The sequence below is a fragment of the Gobius niger genome, assembly GCF_951799975.1.
Source record: "Gobius niger genome assembly, chromosome: 1".
Lineage (NCBI taxonomy): Eukaryota > Metazoa > Chordata > Actinopteri > Gobiiformes > Gobiidae > Gobius > Gobius niger.
Genome location: NC_136852.1, coordinates 2,853,198 through 2,871,809, shown reverse-complemented (window position 1 = coordinate 2,871,809; position 18,612 = coordinate 2,853,198). Strand labels below are relative to the sequence as shown.

At 40.2% G+C, this 18,612-nt stretch overlaps 1 protein-coding gene across 1 annotated transcript in view; it reads right to left on the bottom strand.

Moving 5' to 3' along the window:
• Window positions 1-18,612, bottom strand: part of LOC306976350 (uncharacterized protein) — an 87,247-nt gene that overhangs the window by 56,259 nt on the left and 12,376 nt on the right. Inside the window, exon 1 of the mRNA XM_079574270.1 lies at window positions 5,306-5,354. Coding sequence (XP_079430396.1) covers window positions 5,306-5,328 — 23 coding nt within the window. The 5' untranslated portion in view covers window positions 5,329-5,354. Of the gene's footprint in view, window positions 1-5,305 lie in introns of the transcript that reaches the window.

Here is an 18,612-nt window from a genome sequence, read left to right as displayed (position 1 = left end):
AAAAAAAGTGACGAAAAATTGATGAAAAAGTGGCAAAAATGTCACAAAAATGACAAAAGAAATGACAAAAAAATTTACAAAAATGTGACAAAAATGTGACCAAAAAATGACAAAAAAATGAGTTAAAAAAATGAGTCGAACACCCAACAAAAAAATGATGGAAAAAACATCTGATGACGTGAGGAAAAAGATCCTCTCGGTTCAGGCGGGAGTTAAGAGGTTAAGTTGCATTATAGTGCTTTATATGTGAAAATCCCCATTAAGTTGCATAATTGTGTTGTAATTGCAAAAATCCCTATTTTGTTGCAGAAATTGTAAAAACTGTTGAAATTGCAGAAACTCTTCACATTGTATAAACTCTTCACGTTGTATAAACTCTTCACGTTGTATAAACTCTTCACATTGTATAAACTCTTCACATTGTTTAAACTCTTCACATTGTTTAAACTCTTCACATTGTATAAACTCTTCACATTGTATAAACTCTTCACATTGTTTAAACTCTTCACATTGTATAAACTCTTCACATTGTATAAACTCTTCACATTGTATAAACTCTTCACATTGTATAAAGTCTTAACATTGAAGAAAAAAAAACTGGAAAACTGCAGAACTCAAATTTTTCCTGAAAACTGACAAGTTGTGGAACCTGAACAAGCACAAACTGCAGAAATTGACAAAAAAAAATGGAAAAAGTTGCAGAAAACCATAGATTTGCGGAAGCCCCATTTTAAGTCAATGGGAAAAAATGGCCGATTTTTGGCCGATTGCGGAAAAAACGGAAGTTGCAGAATTCCCAAAAGTAATAGCACCCTTCTTTTTCCGCAGTCAATCAATAAGAGCTATTTCAATTTAATAGAAAACTGTGAGCAGATCTATTCCTAAGTCATATTGTATGGGTGCGCATGTGTTTATTGAGATGGTCTTTTCTGGCAAAGGTTTTCTCACAGATTGAACAGCTGTAAGGTCTCTCCCCTTGTGTGCGTCCCTTGATGTCTCTTGAGGGCAGTGTGTGTTGCAAAATGTTTCTTACAGACAGGACAACAGTAAGGTTTCTCTCCTGTGTGGGTTCTTTCATGTACACGTAGTTTTGGTTTTAGGCGAAAACCTCTGTTACACACTGTGCAGCTGTAAGGTTTGTCTCCGGTGTGCAAGCTTTTATGTATATCCAGATTCGTTTTTCTTGTAAAGGTTTTCTCACAAACTTCACACCTATAAGGTCTTTCGCCTGTGTGTGTTCTTATGTGCACACGGAGACCTTCTTTTTGGGCAAAGGCTTTCAAACAGATTGAGCAGCTGTAAGGTTTGATGTGGGCTTTGATGTGGGCGTGTAACTGCTGTTTTGTACCATATCTCTTGTTACAAACATGACACTGGTGCTTCGTCCCCTCATCTTTATCAGCTGACGTGTGACCAGTGTGGACAGTGGTCTCTGGTGCAGACTTGCTTTGGGGGGACAGTTCGGTGCTTTCGTCTCTGATCTGGACCTGACTGTCGTAGTCTCCATCGGCCTCTGTCTCCATCTGTGCAGCCGCGCAACAGTATGATTCCCAGTCGTCATTTTCAGCGTCAGACCAGTGCTCAGCGTGTCCCTCAGAGAAATGTGTCTCTGAGCTGATGTCCTCTCCCTGCGTTTCCTCTCGGTGCTCAGTTTGTCTTTGTTGAAGCCGTGAGGGCTCTTCAGTCTTCACACAGACGGCACTGGACTCCGGGACAGGCCTGAAAAATGATTTGAACATAAATATATTTAAAATCTCCTGTCAGTTTGTGTGAGTGAAATGTGTGACATGTTTAAAGGGGCGGAGCCTACTCTGGCAGCTGCTCTTCCTCCTGTTTGAAGCTCTGCTCCTCTGGATCCTCTTTAATCCATGGAGTCTCTGTGATTTCCAGGTTCAGCTCGGAGCCGGGACTCTTTGGGATCTGGACATTCCCTCTGACCAGTACGATTCTTGGGTACAGAACCTTGTCCAGGAGCTCCTGCTTCCTCTGGTTCTCCTCTTTGGAGCGACACAGTTCCTCCTCATACTCCGCTATCGTTCTTTCAACCAGTACAAATATCTCCTCAGCCGCCGCAGCCAGACGCTCATTCACCAGAGCTCTCAGCGTTTGGCTTTTAGACATTTTTTACAAACTTAAGCAGGTGGTGACGCTTCAGCCCTAAAGAGAAACAACAGAGAAAACAAAGAGTTAACTTTAACAACATAATTTACATTTCTGAGCCTTGACAATATTTCTCCTGTTAATTTTGTGAAATGAATGATGGGCTCTGAAATTCCAGTATATTGTCAGTGCAACATTTACAAAAAAAAAGCAAGAAATCCTGACATTGTGTTTAACAGAATCATAAAGTAAATGGACTATTCTTGTTTTTCACTTAATAGAGCAATCCATTGATTTTAGAACATCTTATGCATTCCTCGGCCCGCACATTGAAAACCATTTAACCTCTTACCACCCGCCTGAACCAAATGCATTCTGTCCTCTTTGACTATAGGCCTGTGTAACACCTCATTTGAAAGCTAAGACCCACAAAACTGATCTTTTTCCTCGCGTTGTTGCTGTGTTGTGTCACCTTATGTACGTTTTTTTTTGTCACATTTTTGTTGAATTTTTGTCACATTTTTGTTGAATTTTTGTCACTTTTTGTTGAATTTTTGTCACATTTTGGTTGAGTTTTTGTCACTTTTTTGTTGAATTTTTGTCACACAAGGACCTTCAGCTGCTCTGGGGCGGTTTGCAGCCGAGTGTGTAGCGGCCGGGATGAGGATCAGCACCTCCAAATCTGAGGCCATGGTTCTCCTTCCCCTCTTCAGGTCGGTGGGGAGTCCTTTCCTCAAGTGGAGGAGTTCAAGTGTCTCGGGGTCTTGTTCTCAGTGAGGGACGGATGGAGCGTGAGATCGATAGACGGATCGGTGCGGCGTCAGCAGTGATGCGGTCGCTGTATCGGTCTGTCGTGGTGAAGAGGGAGCTGAGTCGGGGCAAAGCTCTCGATTTACCGATCGATCTACGTTCCCCACCCTCACCTATGGTCATGAGATTTGGGTAATGACCGAAAGGACGAGATCGCGAATACAAGCGGCCGAAATGAGTTTCCTTCGCAGGGTGGCTGGGCGCACCCTCCGAGATCGGGTGAGGAGCTCAGTTACCCGGGAGGAGCTCGGAGTAGAGTCGCTGCTCCTCCACGTCGAAAGGAGCCAGCTGAGGTGGCTCGGGCATCTGTTTCGGATGCCTCCTGGTCGCCTCCCGCGGGAGGTGTTCCAGGCATGTCCTAGTGGGACAAGGCCTCGTGGAAGACCCAGGACACGCTGGTGGGACTATGTCTCCGAGCTGGCCTGGTGTCGCCTCGGGGTCAGAACAGCTGGAGGAGGTGTGTGTGGATCGGGAAGTTTGGGCATCTCTGCTGAGACTGCTGCCCCCGCGACCCGGCCCCGGATAAAGCAGAAGAAAATGGATGGATGGATGGATTTTGTCACATTTTTGTTGAATTTTTTTTCACATTTTTGTTGAATTTTTGTCACTTTTTGGTTGAGTTTTTGTCACATTTTTGTTGCATTTACATCCTTATTTTCTTCTCATTTTTTGTGGCTATTTTGGTGCTTTTTTCCCAAGAAGCTTTTTGATTAGGGTAAAGCCAAACTGGAGAAAATGGGATCCGTTCAGGTGGGAGTTATGGGGTTAAATGAATGGGATCATGCAAGGGCGAGGCTTTTTAAATCTTTAAAAAGGACTCAAAACGTGAACACATGTGTGTAAAGTGTTCAGTTAAATGCCTTTATCTCCTGTGGGGCTCTACAATGTATCTGGCTTTTGTGTAAGTCCATTTTCTATGTAGTAGTTTAGTTCAGTTTATTTGAGCGTTAACATTTTTTTTTCTTCTCAAAATTTCACAATCATACAGGTAATGGAAGCTCAAAGGGAGTAAACAGAAGCTTATAAGTGCCGACCCCCTGTTCATGTAAATAAAATCTGCATTTCATGATGTTACAGTTAGACATTACTTTTACATTTACTTCAGAGAAATAATCCTTCCTGAGTTTTCTGTATCAGTTTCAAAACACAAATATAAACCTGTACATGTTTGTGAGTCAACTTTTATCCTAATGTAGTTACAATTGTCAACATACAATCACCAAACTTATTTGCAGCACTGGCAAACAAGGAGGGTATGTGGATAAAATGTTCAAACTCAATAGAAAGTAAATAGTTTAAATGGAAAGATGCAGTAACCCCTACAATATGCAATGAAATGTGTGTGTATCAGTTCAGTATGAAGAAAGTTACAGCGGTTTCTAGTTCAAAATCAGCATCTCTCTTTAGTCCCGCCCCTTCCATTGAAACGAATGGAGGTCAGTGTGACCTAAAAAGAGAAACGACCAGAACTCTTTTAATATTCAAGATTCTTTCATCAAAATGTCAGTAAACATTGATTTAACATATTTCCATTGGTCGTACGTGTTAAAGCATAATTTTATATTTTAGCTTTAGTTCATTTAAACATTGGAGTTTGGTTTAATTAGGCTGTTTTCAGTTGTGTCAGTGCAGAGTAAACAAAACTAATGATCGTGGACAGAAAGTGGGAAAACGAGCAACAAAAGTGGAGCTGAGTAACTGAATGGTGTTGGCTCTAAGGTTTATCTCTTCCACACAAGCATTGGCAGGAGTGACAAACATGTGGGAAACTTTGAGCAGCAAACGACAACAAGACCCTCTTCATGTCCACATCCTTCTCCACAGTGTCCACAGTGTCTGAAAGGTGTTTATTCAATTCTTGCATATTGAAGTTAAAATTACATGTTGAATTTGCTGCTGCGGGAGTAAATGAAGACCGATTCTCTCCGTTTCTGCACGAGACTGAAGACATTTATCCTGACGACGTGACTAGAGACTTACTGTGGCAAAACCCGGTCACAGATACTAGGGACAAAAATGGCAACTCCATTTTAGAAATCTCCACATACCTAACAGTGGTCCGTTGACAGTGGGTGGTCGCCCCATCCAGCTCAGCTCAGCTGCCCTGAAAAACAACACTACGTGATCGGGAAGTATGAGTTCCAAACTGTGCGGCCTCCGTACATGTCCGCACGTGTTCAGTTTATATTTTACACATGTATTCATTTGGGAAAAACAAAGCAAATATTGTCGAATCTGTTCTTAATGACGCGCAGTGACGTTAGCATTGTTGCTAATGCTAAAGCTAACAACAAACCTCGACACTCGCGTTAGCTTTAGCATCACATTAGCGCTCAGGATTCAGGAACAACAGAGACTGAGTCGAAATCAAAGCGAAATAAAAGGCCACACTCACTGTATTCGGTCAAATAACGTCATAAAAGATTGAATATGTTTCTGAAATGCTAAAAAGCGTAGCCGCGAAAGGAAGCGCGGCTAATGTTGTTGTGGAATGTGAGGAATGTGTGAAGATGGAGGAAAACAGCGCCTCTACTGGACCGGAAGAAACTCGTGTTTAAGAAGATGGAAATAAAACAAAATAACAAGAGAAGATTCTATTTATTGAAATTGAAACTCTAAAATAAACATGGCCATGAAATAAATAAAACACAATCCTTCTTTAGACTCAACTGAGACACTGTTATAGAGACACTGTTCACTCATCGCTGGTGCTTCACTGCCTTCAACGACTTACAGAACTTATAACACTGGGCTTTTAACCTCTTAACTCCCACCTGAACGGATCCCATTTTCTCCAGTTTGGTTTTACCCTAATCAAAAAGATTCTTGGGAAAAAGCAACAGCCACAAAAAATTAGAAGAAACCGAGGATGTAAACGCAACAAAAATGTGATAAAAACTCAACCAAAAAGTGACAAAAATTAATCAAAAATGTGACAAAAATTAATCAAAAATGTGACAAAAATTCATCAAAAATGTGACAAAAATTAATCAAAAATTCAACAAAAATGTGACAAAAATTCAACAAAAAAGTGACAAAAATTAATCAAAAAAGTGACAAAAATTCAACAAAAATGTGACAAAAATTAATCAAAAATGTGACAAAAATTAATCAAAAAAGTGAGAAAAATTCAACAAAAAAGTGACAAAAATTCAACAAAAATGTGACAAAAATTAATCAAAAATGTGACAAAAATTCAACAAAAAAGTGACAAAAATTCAACAAAAAAGTGACAAAAATTAATCAAAAATGTGACAAAAATTAATCAAAAATGTGACAAAAATTTATCAAAAATGTGACAAAAATTCATAAAAAATGTGACAAAAATTCAACAAAAATGTGACAAAAATTCATCAAAAAGTGACAAAAAATTCATTTGCATTATTAATTGCAAACTTTATCTTTTTTAAATGTATTTAATTATTTATTTCTGTATATATTTATTGTTTTGGCAGCCACGGTCCTCCATACGTCTTAACTTCCTCTGTTATGTATAAGACCTTGTTCTTGTCTATTTTACATTGATGCATATTTGCTTCTGAGCTTTGATTACAGCCTTTTTCATATTGTTTTTAAAGCCAGTTTAATTTTTTGTATTATTAATACACGATTTTGTTCGACCAAAGGCACACACAGAATTCAAGCAGAAAGGTCATTTCTCCAATGTTGAATTTACAGCTTGTTTCATTTGTAAAGATAATGTCAAGGTTTCAAACAGGATTTATTTGCCTGAAAATGGTAGTTTGATTTACACGTTTTATAATATAAACATAAAGAATATAACAGGCATAAGAATGATGATCTAAAATAAACAAGACATTCCTTGAGTAAATGTCGAGGATGAACAGAGAACAGTAATGTGTCAAGTCTAATGAAACTGAAAACTGGCAGCAGATCATTTACAAAGTCATGTTGTGTGGATGCTCATGTGTCGTCTGAGATGATCTTTTCTGTTAAATGTTTTCACACAGACTGTACAGCTGTGAGGTTTCTGCCCTGTGTGCGTCTCTCGATGTCTCCTGAAACCAGAGGGGTCTGCAAAATGTTTCTTACAGACCGGACAACTGTAAGGTTTATCGCCGGTGTGAACTCTTGTGTGTGAATCTCGCTTCCCTTTTGTAAGGAATGCTTTCTTACAGACAAAGCAGCTGTATGGTTTCTCTCCTGTGTGTATTCTTGAATGTGAAATGAGACTGCCTTTTTGGGTAAAGGTTTTCTGACAGACCGAACAACTGTAAGGTTTCTCCCCTGTGTGAATTCTGATGTGCACTTGTAACTGCTGTTTTGACCAAAATCTCTTGTTACAAACATGGCACTGGAAGTTCTTACTCTCAGCTCCATCAGCTCCTGACGTGTGACCAGTGTGGACAGAGGTCTCCGGTGCAGACTTGTTTAAGGGGGACCGTTTGGTGCTTCTGTCTCTGATCTGGACTTGGTTGTCGTGGTCTCCATCAGCCTCTGTCTCCATCTGTGCAGCTGCAGGGCTGTGTGGTTCACTGTCGTCATTATCAGTGTCAGACTCAGTGTGTAGATCAGTCTCTGAGTGGAAATGTGTCTCTGAGCTGATGTCCTCTCCCTGCGTTTCCTCTCGGTGCTCAGTTTGTCTTTGTTGAAGCAGTGAGGACACACAGACAGCACTGGACTCTGGAACAGGCCTGAAAACGAATTAAACATAAACATATTTAAAAATCGACAGTTTGTGTGAGTGAAATGTGAGACGTGTTTAAAGGGGCGGAGCCTACATTGACAGCTGCTCTTCCTCCTGTTTGACGCTCTGCTCCTCTGGCTCCTCTTCAATCTTTGGAGTCTCTGTGACTTCCTGGTTCAGACCGGGGCCAGGACTCGTTGGTGGGATCTGGACATTCCCTCTGACCAGTACGATTCTTGGGTACAGAACCTTGTCCAGGAGCTCCTGTTTCCTCTGGTTCTCCTCTCTGGAGCGACACAGTTCCTCCTCATACTCCACGATCGTTCTTTCAACCAGCACAAATATCTCCTCAGCCGCCGCAGCCAGACGCTCATTCACCAGAGCTCTCAGGGTTTGGCTTTTAGACATTTTTTACAAACTTTAACAGGTGCTGATGCTTCAGTCCTAAACAGAGACAACAAAGAAAACAGAGATTTAACTTTAGCACAGGATCATTTACATTTCTGAGCCTTGACAGTACTTCTCCTTTTTAGTTTGTAAAATTAATGATGGACTTTGAAATTCAAAGTTTACAGTCAGTGCAACATATTGGACAAGATCGATCAGTATGGGGAAAATAAGCATGATTGTTTTTTTCCCCATAATCGCCCAGCCCTAAGTAGACTGATATTATTAAATCTGTTTGACCTGCATGTTAATAGTGAGGGCGGTCCTCTCTCTCAGTGGCCAATCAGAGGCCAGAGTCTGTTCACGTTAGTCTGTTAGTTCAGTGCTTTGGCCACAGCCAGAGGTCGATGTTTACCTTAGTTTACCTGGACCAGTGTGGCCCAGGTCTCGGCAGTCGGAAAGCTCGCCCAGCTGTGTCGACCAAGCATTGGGCTGTCATTTTTTTATTGAGTGTTTGTCACATTTTTGTTGAATTTTGTCACATTTTTGTCACATTTTTGTTGAATTTTTGTCACATTTTTGTCAATTTTTTGTCACATTTTTGTCACATTTTTGTTGATTTTTTGTCACATTTTTGTTGAATTTTTGTCAAATTTTTGTTGAATTTTTGTCAAATTTTTGTTGATTTTTGTCACATTTTAGTTGAATTTTTGTCACATTTTTGATGATTTTTTGTCACATTTTTGTCAAATTTTTGTTGAATTTTTTTCACATTTTTGTTGATTTTTTGTCACATTTTTATTGAATTTTGTCACATTTTTGTTGAATTTTTGTCACATTTTTGTTGCGTTTACATCCTTGTTTTCTTCTCATTTTTTGTGGCTGTTTTGGTGCTTTTTTCCCCAAGAAGCTTTTTGATTAGGGTAAAGCCAAACTGGAGACAATGGGATCCGTTCAGGCGGGAGTTATGAGGTTAAATAGTTTCTTTCCCCAAGCTGTGATGACTTTAAAGGTGCACTATGCAACTTTTTATGTGAAAATAAAGTTGATAGTTGTGCGTATTTGACCTTGTAGTGACCCAGTGGCTGTGTGAGTGGTCAGCATGGCGCCTTTACTTTTGATCATAGTGGTTTCTTCAAGGTCAAATGCGTACAAATATCAACCTCTTTTTCCCACATAAAAAGTTGCCTAGTGCACCTTTAGACAAGGCATTTTAAATTAAACACTTTAAACTTTTGTATAGACTTATGATACAGCATTTTACCCGTGAGCTTTATATGTGACATGTTTTTATGTTGTGTCCTTTTATATGTTGACATTGCACTTGGAGCTCTTTGCAAAAAATGTTTTACAAAGTGGTTTAACCTCTTACCTCCCGCCAAAACCAAATGCATTCTCTCCTCTTTGCCTTTGTCGTCACTTTTTATTTCCCTTATGTGTTTTTGTCACTTTTTTGTTACTTTTCTGCTGGATTTTTGTCATTTTTCTGCTGTATTTTTGTCACTTTTTTGTTACTTTTCTGCTGGATTTTAATCTTTTTTTGGGGGGGATTTTTGTCACTTTTTTCTGGATTTTTGTAATTTTCTGCTGGATTTTTGTCATTTTTCTGCTGTATTTTGTCACTTTTTTGTTACTTTTCTGCTGGATTTTTATCTTTTTTTGGGGGGGATTTTTGACACTTTTTTATGGATTTTTGTAATTTTTTTGCTGTATTTTGGTTATTTTTCTGCTGTATTTTTGTCTTTTTTCTGCTGTATTTTTGTCACTTTTTTGTTACTCTTCTGCTGGATTTTTTGGGGGGGGATTTTTGTCACTTTTTTCTGGATTTTTGTAATTTTCTGCTGGATTTTTGTCATTTTTCTGCTGTATTTTTGTCTTTTTTGGGGGGGGATTTTTGTCACTTTTTTATAGATTTTTGTAATTTTTCTGCTGTATTTTTGTAATTTTTCTGCTGTATTTTTGTAATTTTTCTGCTGCATTTTTGTCTTTTTTCTGCTGTATTTTTGTCACTTTTTTGTTACTTTTCTGCTGTATTTTTGTCTTTTTTCTGCTGTATTTTTGTCTTTTTGTCATTTTTTGCTGCCCATTTGTTGAGTTTTTGTCATTTTTGTCACTTTATTTGTCACTTTTTAGCGCTGTTTTGTTGTGTTTACATCCTCATTTTCTTTTTTTTCTTTTTTATCGCTGTTTTGAAGAAGCTTTTAGATTTGGAGAATTTGGAGAACAGGAGAAAACATGTTCAGGTGGGAGTTAAGAGGTTAACACTGCAAAAGGCTCATACAGTGAATCTGAATCTGATTTAACAAATCCTTTCTCCACCACCAGTCTAGAACCATCTTGTTTTGGGATTGTGTAAATGAGGAACAAGAATGTGTGAAAAGTGTAAAAATAAACTATTCCCAGTGGAGCGCTTAAAGTTTATCTTGCTTTTGTCCTAAGTCCATTTTCAATGTGATCGGGAAGTTTGGGATAATGTTATAAATTGTTCTGTCCTATTGAGTTCCAAACTGTGCGGCCTCCGTACATGTCCACACGTGTTCAGTTTATATTTTACACACGTATTCATTTTGGAAAAACAAAGCAAATATTGTTAAATCTGTTCTTAATGGCGCGCAGTAACGTTAGCATTGTTGCTAACGCTAAAGCTAACAACAAACCTCGACACTCGCGTTAGCTTTAGCATCACATTAGCGCTCAGGATTCAGCGACAACAGGAGGCGGAGTCGAAATAAAAGCGAAATTAAAGGCCACACTTACTGTTTTTAGTCAAATAACGTTATTAATGATTGAATATGTTTCTGCAAAAGTACAAGTAGCCACGAAAGGAAGCGCGGCTAATGTTGAAGAATGTGTTGAGATGGTGGAAAACAGCGCCTCTACTGGACCGGAAGGAACTCGGCTTTAAGAAGATGGAAATAAAAACCAAAAAAGACAAACAATCGATTCATTGAAATTAAACTGTAGTTTGTCCTAAGGCGAGACACTGCAGGTGAATAGGGGAAAAATGTATATTTACAGATATCAATTTGAAACTGTTGCTGTCGATCACTGGCATAAATGTGAGAAAAAATACATCGCAAATTTTCTGTCATTTTATCTTTTCATATAAGAACAAGGTGTTTTATGCCAAAAAATGCCCCAAAATTCCCATCTTTTCGGCGACGAAATCTGAATAAAGGATAGAGCTACATTCAAATCTATGTTTCATTTTATTGATGAATGAGTTACCAAGACTTTTTCACAGGGGATTTTGGATTTATTTAGTTTTAAAATAAGCTGTTTTTATTTTTTGACATTCAAAACTCAATAAATGGGGCTTAAGGGATTAAATAATAAAAAATCCCTCTGAAAAAATCTTGTGTGAATCTGAAGTCTTTAGGTCCGACTGACGTGGACATAGTGTCGCCACAATGACAGAAAAATGTTTTGAGAAAAAGGGCCTTGAAATTGCGTTCTCCCATATAAGTCTATGGGGGAACATTGAATCAGCGCAATATTTAAACATGTTATTGTGAAGATTAGGCATATTTTCTGTTTCCGAGTGAAAGCTTATATGTTCAGAGACCAATTTGGCCCAAAACCTGAAAACTGAAAAAATTGAGTTTTGCCTGTAGTGTCTCCCCTTAAAGGAATAGGCCACCGTTTTTACATACTGAGATATGTTCTTACCTGAGCTCTGACGAGTTCTTTAGGACCTGTCTGATCTTCACCCGTGCCTTCAGTCACGTAAACACAGCGCAGACGGCGTTAGCATTTAGCCTCTCCCTCTCTCCTCTATAGCTCCAAAACAGGTCAAGATAGCGCAGTAAAGTGAAGATTACTGCACGGATTTAAAACTACTCCTGGTATTATTACGCCTTACAATATAGTCCCCCTTTTATCCGCTTAGAAAATCCACATTGTTTAATTTTGTGTAATTATACTTTGTAGTGGAACACTTTATGTAACCATATTTAAATAGGGAAAACGTGGAAGAGCTTGGTAGCTTCTATCTTGACCTGTTTTGGAGCTATAGAGGAGAGAGGGAGAGGCTAAATGCTAACGCCGTCTGCGCTGTGTTTACGTGACTGAAGGCACGGGGGAAGATCAGACAGGTCCTAAAGAACTCGTCAAAGCTAAGGTAAGGACATATCTCAGTATGTAAAAACGGTGGCCTATTCCTTTAAAGGAAACCTTCATTGTTTCACTTTATTAATGAGCCGACAGCCTCCCACCATAATCCCACCCAGGAGATGCAGAAGCAGTTTAACAATTTATTTGAACAGAGTGCCGGGGCACAGACACACTGGCCATTTGTCTGAAACAAACACAACAAAGGCACAAACTTAAATGTACACACTTCAATTATTACTAATTAAATATTCATTTGGGCAAAAAAAAAGTGTCTTAAAGCAGCCGCCCTGTGTGAAGACCAACAACATGATGCAGCCTCTGAACAGGTGGAAGGAATCAGACTCATTTCTTATTATTCTTTTTTTATTACAATCTTCGAACTCTCTTTTAACATTGTCCTGGTACAGAATAAAACCTTTTCTCTCTGCTGTTGATTCCCCCCCAATGCAGAACAACAAGCTCAACTGTTTCACTTTCTTTACAAACCTCACACTCTCTTGTTCGATGTCTCCCAGTAAACTTCAGAGTCCGGTTAAGTCCAAACTTTAACTGTGATGAAACGTCCTCCTCCCTCTCCCCAAACACCCTGATCCCAACCAATTACAAGAGGGGCAGGAAGGGAGGAGTAAATGGAGGAAGTAAAGTGAGGTAGGTTCTATATTAAGTGTTGAGGACAGACGCAGGCATGAAAGCCAGAAGAAGTGACCTTGAAATCAAATTAAACTGAAAACAAGACTTAAAAGAAAACTGGCAGCAGATCATTTAGTCATGTTGTGTGGATGCTCATGTGTCTCCTGAGATGATCTTTTCTGTTATATGATTTCATACAGACTGTACAGCTGTGAGGTTTCTCCCCTGTGTGCGTCTCTTGATGTCTCCTGAAGTCAGAGGGGTCTGCAAATTGTTGCTTACAGACTGAACAACGGAAAGGTTTATCACCGGTGTGTGTTCTTGTGTGTATTTTAAGAGTACCTTTCAGGGTAAATGCTTTCATACAAAAGGTACAACTGTAAGGTTTATCACCGGTGTGAATTCTTGTGTGTGAATTAAGCCTGCCTTTTGTACTGAACGCTTTCTTACAGACAAAGCAGCTGTAAGGTTTCTCTCCTGTGTGTATTCTTGAATGTACAATTAGACTGCCTTGTTGGGCAAAGGTTTTCCAACAGATTGTACAGCTGTATGGTTTCTCTCCTGTGTGTATTCTTGAATGTGAAATGAGACTGCCTCTTTGGGTAAAGGTTTTCCGACAGATTGTACAGCTGTAAGGTCTCTCTCCTGTGTGACCTCTGACGTGTGTTTGTAAACCCTTTTTTGACCGAAATCTCTTGTTACAAACATGGCACTGGAAGTTCTTACTCTCAGCTCCATCAGCTCCTGACGTGTGTCCAGTGTGGACAGTGGTCTCTGGTCCAGACTTGTTTCGGGGGGAGCGTTTGGTGCTTCTGTCTCTGATCTGGACTTGGTTGTCGTGGTCTTCGTCAGCCTCTGTCTCCATCTGTGCAGCTGCAGGGCTGTGTGGTGCTGCAGGGCTGTGTGGTTCTGCAGGGCTGTGTGGTTCTGCAGGGCTGTGTGGTTCTGCAGGGCTGTGTGGTTCACAGTCGGCATCATTGTCAGTGTCAGACTCAGTGTGTAGCTCAGTCTCTGAGTGGAAATGTGTCTCTGAGCTGATGTCCTCTCCCTGCGTTTCCTCTCGGTGCTCAGTTTGTCTTTGTTGAAGCAGTGAGGACTCTTCAGACTTCACACAGACACTGGACTCTGGGACAGACCTGAAAAATTAATTAAGCATAAACATTAGGGGTGTAATGATTCATCTATTTAATCGATGTATCGATATGTTATGTCTTGGATCCGCTACATCGATCCTGGCCACACATCGATGTATCGCTCTTAATTAATAATGATCAATTTGTATCGATATATTGGAAAGAGGCATTAAATCAAAATACAATTACAGTATTTTCGCTTAAAATATTGGGCTAAATGTTACTTTATTCGTGACGTTGCATCATCATGGAGCGCCTGCAGCTCCAGTAGCCACAGGGGAGCTACGTCAGAAGCACGTTGAGCGCGTTCATCGAGGAAGCGTTTTGTTTTGCAAGAAAGATGATAATCATCAGACAACGGGTCGCTGGTGGTCGACTGTGTAAATGCCACGGGAAATCTAACGGCAGCCTGACAATCACGCGTTTACAAGAGCCTCCACATCGGCGGAAACGAAGGAAAGCTCCTCACAGCAGCAGCCAGGTGAGAGAAAAAGTTCTGTTTCGGGTCTAAAGCTGAGTGAACACAGATCCTTTTGTCTTATATGATTTTTAGATGTTACATTGTAAGACGTGGTGATTGTAAAATGAACGAGCCTGCAGGGCCTGGGCCTGTGGATCAAAGTTTGAAGTCTGTCGTAGCATTTCAGGCCATGGATGAACTGGAGGTGCCTGATAACTCTATTTATGAGAGAAACTGGTGGAAAGTCAAAAGCAGTCTGGTTATATCTGGGTGTTGTTGCTTTTGGCTCTGGTGATGCTGCTCGTGTTGTATTTTGTTGGCATTGTTGTTCACAGAAGTTGTAGTGAGGATGAGGCGCTCTGCGTTCAGAGTCCAAACATATACACGACAGTGTCTGTGTGTGAGACGTGACGGTCAGAATCATGCAGTGACACCCAGGTGACTTTAGGTAACTTGTCATGTGACAGCGGCCCTTTGTTTGTCCTGTCCCACTCACTGAAAGGCTGCATAAGCTGTATTTGGGGGCTTCACTCAAGAAGATGTAAAGCCAAAAGAAGAGAGGTCTTAAGGTTAAAGGTTAAAGGTCCCACCAGCACTGGCTCTAACTGAAAATAAACTGAAGATTATGCTGTAGCTAAAATATATATACAGCTCTTTATCTCAGCTGTTAATGCACTTTTGTGAGTGTATTTTGTCCACTGTTTGATTCAACAATCAGCAAATCTGAAGTGAATTCTTCAATAAAATCCAGAGCAAATGCTTCTGTTGTAATTATGTTCAGTTACTTGTAATAATTATTGCTTGATTTGCTGAAAATCCAGTGTTAAAAGTATCGAATATGGTATCGAAAATCCACTGTATCGCTCGAATCGTATCGGTCCAAAAAAAAAAGATATAGCGTTTTATATTGAATCGTTTGGCCTCAAATCGATACGTATCGTATCGGTCAAAAAATGTGTCGTTACACCCCTAATAAACATATCTAAAGATCTACAGTTTGTGTGAGTGAAATGTGTGACATGTTTAAAGAGGCGGAGCCTACACTGGCAGCTGCTCTTCCTCCTGTTTGACGATCTGTTCCTCTGGCTCCTCCGGCTCCTCTTCAATCTGCGGAGTCTCTGTGATCTCCTGGTTTAGATCGGGGCCAGGACTCGTTGATGGGATCTGGACATTCCCTCTGACCAGTACGATCTTTGGGTACAGAACCTGGTCCAGGAGCTCCTGTTTCCTCTGGTTCTCCTCTCTGGAGCGACACAGTTCCTCCTCATACTCCACTATCGTTCTTTCAATCAGCACAAATATCTCCTCAGCCGCCGCAGCCAAACGCTCATTCACCAGAGCTCTCAGCGTTTGGCTTTTAGACATTTTTTTCAAACTCAAACAGGTGTTGAAGCTTTAGCCCTTAATAGAGACAACAAAGAAAACAAAGTTTAACTTTAACAAGATCAGCTACATTTCTGGATATGTGATGAGTGCGTATGGCTCCATATACAACACTGTGAGGTTCCTCCTTTATTTAACTCGTGAATATGACAAAACTCTTCCATAGACTGATGAAACTTTAAGCGACTTTTTATACTGTTTTTAGCTAATGTTAGTCTATGGAAATGTATGCTAACAGCTGCAAAGATGGCAGATCTCCATGGTAACTGTGGACATTGCCGAACTCTATACTGCAAAACTACAATAAAAAAATAAAATAAAACATCCTTTGGTCACGAGGAACACTTCCTTGCTCAGGTTTTAGGGATTTTTCTGTTTAAAAAGATTAAAACAGACAGTTTGAGTTCCACACCTCTGTACATGTCCGCACGTGGTCAGTTTATATTTTACACATGTATTCATTCGTTCTTAATGACGCGCAGTAACGTTAGCATTGTTGCTAACGCTAAAGCTATCTATAAACCACAACACTAGCGTTAGCTTTAGCATCACATTAGCGCTGAGGATTCAGCAACAACAGAGACTGAGTCGAAATCAAAGCGAAATAAAAGGCCACACTTACGGTATTTTTTCAAATAACGCCATAAAGAAATGAATATGTTTCTGGTTTGCTAAAGTGTAGCCACGAAAGGAAGCGCGGCTAATGTTGTTGTTGAATGTGCTGAGATGGAGGAAAACAGCGCCTCTACTGGACCGGAAGGAACTCCTGTTTAAGAAGATGGAAATAAAACAAATGTATTAATTAAAACAATGGTTTGTCCTCTTAAAAGATTATTATTATTATTATTATTATTATTATTATTATTATTATTATTATTATTATTATTATTATTATTTATTGATTTATTTTTTATTTTATTTTTTTTACTAGCTGAGACCCGGCCTTTGGCCGGGCCTCGCTAGTCTCCACATTTGATATTCAGAGATTAAGAGTTATTACACAGAAATGTCCAGTATAGTCCCTATAACCCGTCAGTCAGAATAGCTGTAGACCCGCAGTAAGTAGACCAGTGGTTCCCAACCCATTCCTAAAACTATGGCCACTACAAATGTGTAAAATAATGAATGCTAAAAATAATTTCAAACAAACTGCAATTGGAGTGTGTGATGCACCTGTACTCCTTTCGTATATACTACAACGACAATATGTTCCATAAACTCAGGGAATAGAATTCAAGAGACAGTGGAACATGTAGGCCTATGGATTAATATTAGGGGTTCAGCTGTCACGGTTCGGTTCACGGTGCAGGAGACGGGGTTTGGTGCATCACGGTGTAAGTGCAATCTAAAAAAGAATACGTTGTTTTTTATTAGACAGTATTTATATCCTTAGAATACAATTGGCAATGCTTTCAAAGCCGCTTTATAGAATGTAAAGGAGGGAAGGAAAAATAGAGAAGAAATGGTACAGCAGCAAAGTAAAAAAAAAAAAAAAAAATTAAAAAAAACGCTACAGTGCAGGCCATGCGCTCGTTAAGTGGTAGTTTCACTTTCACTTTCTGCACACGGAGGCTGAAGCTCTCGGAGCAGCGCGTTTCATTTGAAGCTCTTGTTTCTGCGTGTACTTTTTTTCGGAGACATAACTTTGGAGACCGAATATGGCCAGGATTTGATCTTACGCATTTGTGTGCGCTCTGACATGACGCAGCACTGGATCTATAACGAACCACAGCCTCGGTCACTGCAGGAGAGACGTAAACAAAGAGACGCAGATGTGTTTTGGAGGAGGTAACTGTACCTGTGCGGAGCGTCTACAGCTGCAGGTTAGCGGTGAGTGACGATGACACACATCGCCCTGTTTGGATGCGGGCACACGCACGGCAGTCAGATCTCGTGCACTCGCGTTGTTGTGACGGCGGGTTGTCCTCGGACAGCAGCACCGCGGTCCATATGGACCCGTGTCCAATGCCCGCGGCCGGTGGGACGGTCACGTGGGGGCCGGCCGCGGATTGTTGGGAAATGAACATGGCAAGTCTTATATAGCGCTTTTCCAGACGCTCGTCGGTGTACAATTGGTTGCAGTATTCATTCAGTCCACTGCGCACCTCAGCCCCCACCACCAACCACGCACACAGTCACGACTGTCGCCAGGCTTCCTGGTGTTCCCAAACGGTCTCCCATCCCAGTTCTAACCAGGCCCGTCCCTGCTTAGCTTCAAAGTCGGTATGGGAAATAAAAATGGCGGCGCCCAGGCGTCGGCCATTGAGATAGCGTTTTCTATTATAGATTAAGAAGTCCATGCATTGTTTTCTGGTTTTATTATCCATATTCTTTACATCCTGCTTTGTCCAAGATACTATACCAAAGCTATAGGTAACCACTGGTACTGCTAAGCTATTGATGGCAGCAATCTTCTTCTTCTTCTTCTTCTTCTTCTTCTTCTTCTTCTTCTTCTTCTTCTTCTTGTTATTATTATTATTTTTATTTTATTATTTTTAATCAACAAATAGTCTACAGCCTTAGTTCCACCAGACATAATCTTACCAAGACACTGTTATAAACACGTCGTTTAAAAAGTAGAAATGAAGCGTCTGTGTTTTTGTTTAGTAGTCGACTGCTTCCAGAACACACAAGTGTCTCCAGCAGCGTCTCTTTGTAAGACACAAACACTTCACTTTGGGGGCGGTGCACCAAAGCTGAGAACTTTGGTGCCTGTTCTTTTAGGTGTTTCATGGTGAGAGTTATTATTTTTATTTTTATTGACCTTTATTTAACTAGGATAGTCCCACTCAGATTAAGAATCTCTATTTCAGGGGAGTCCTGGCCACAGGGCGGAATCTATTGTACATGTTTTTAGTGGGAGGGGTTCCGGAGTACCTGGAGGAAACCTACGCCAACACGGAGAGAACATGCCAACTCCACACAGAAAGGCCCTGTCCAGGTGGGAA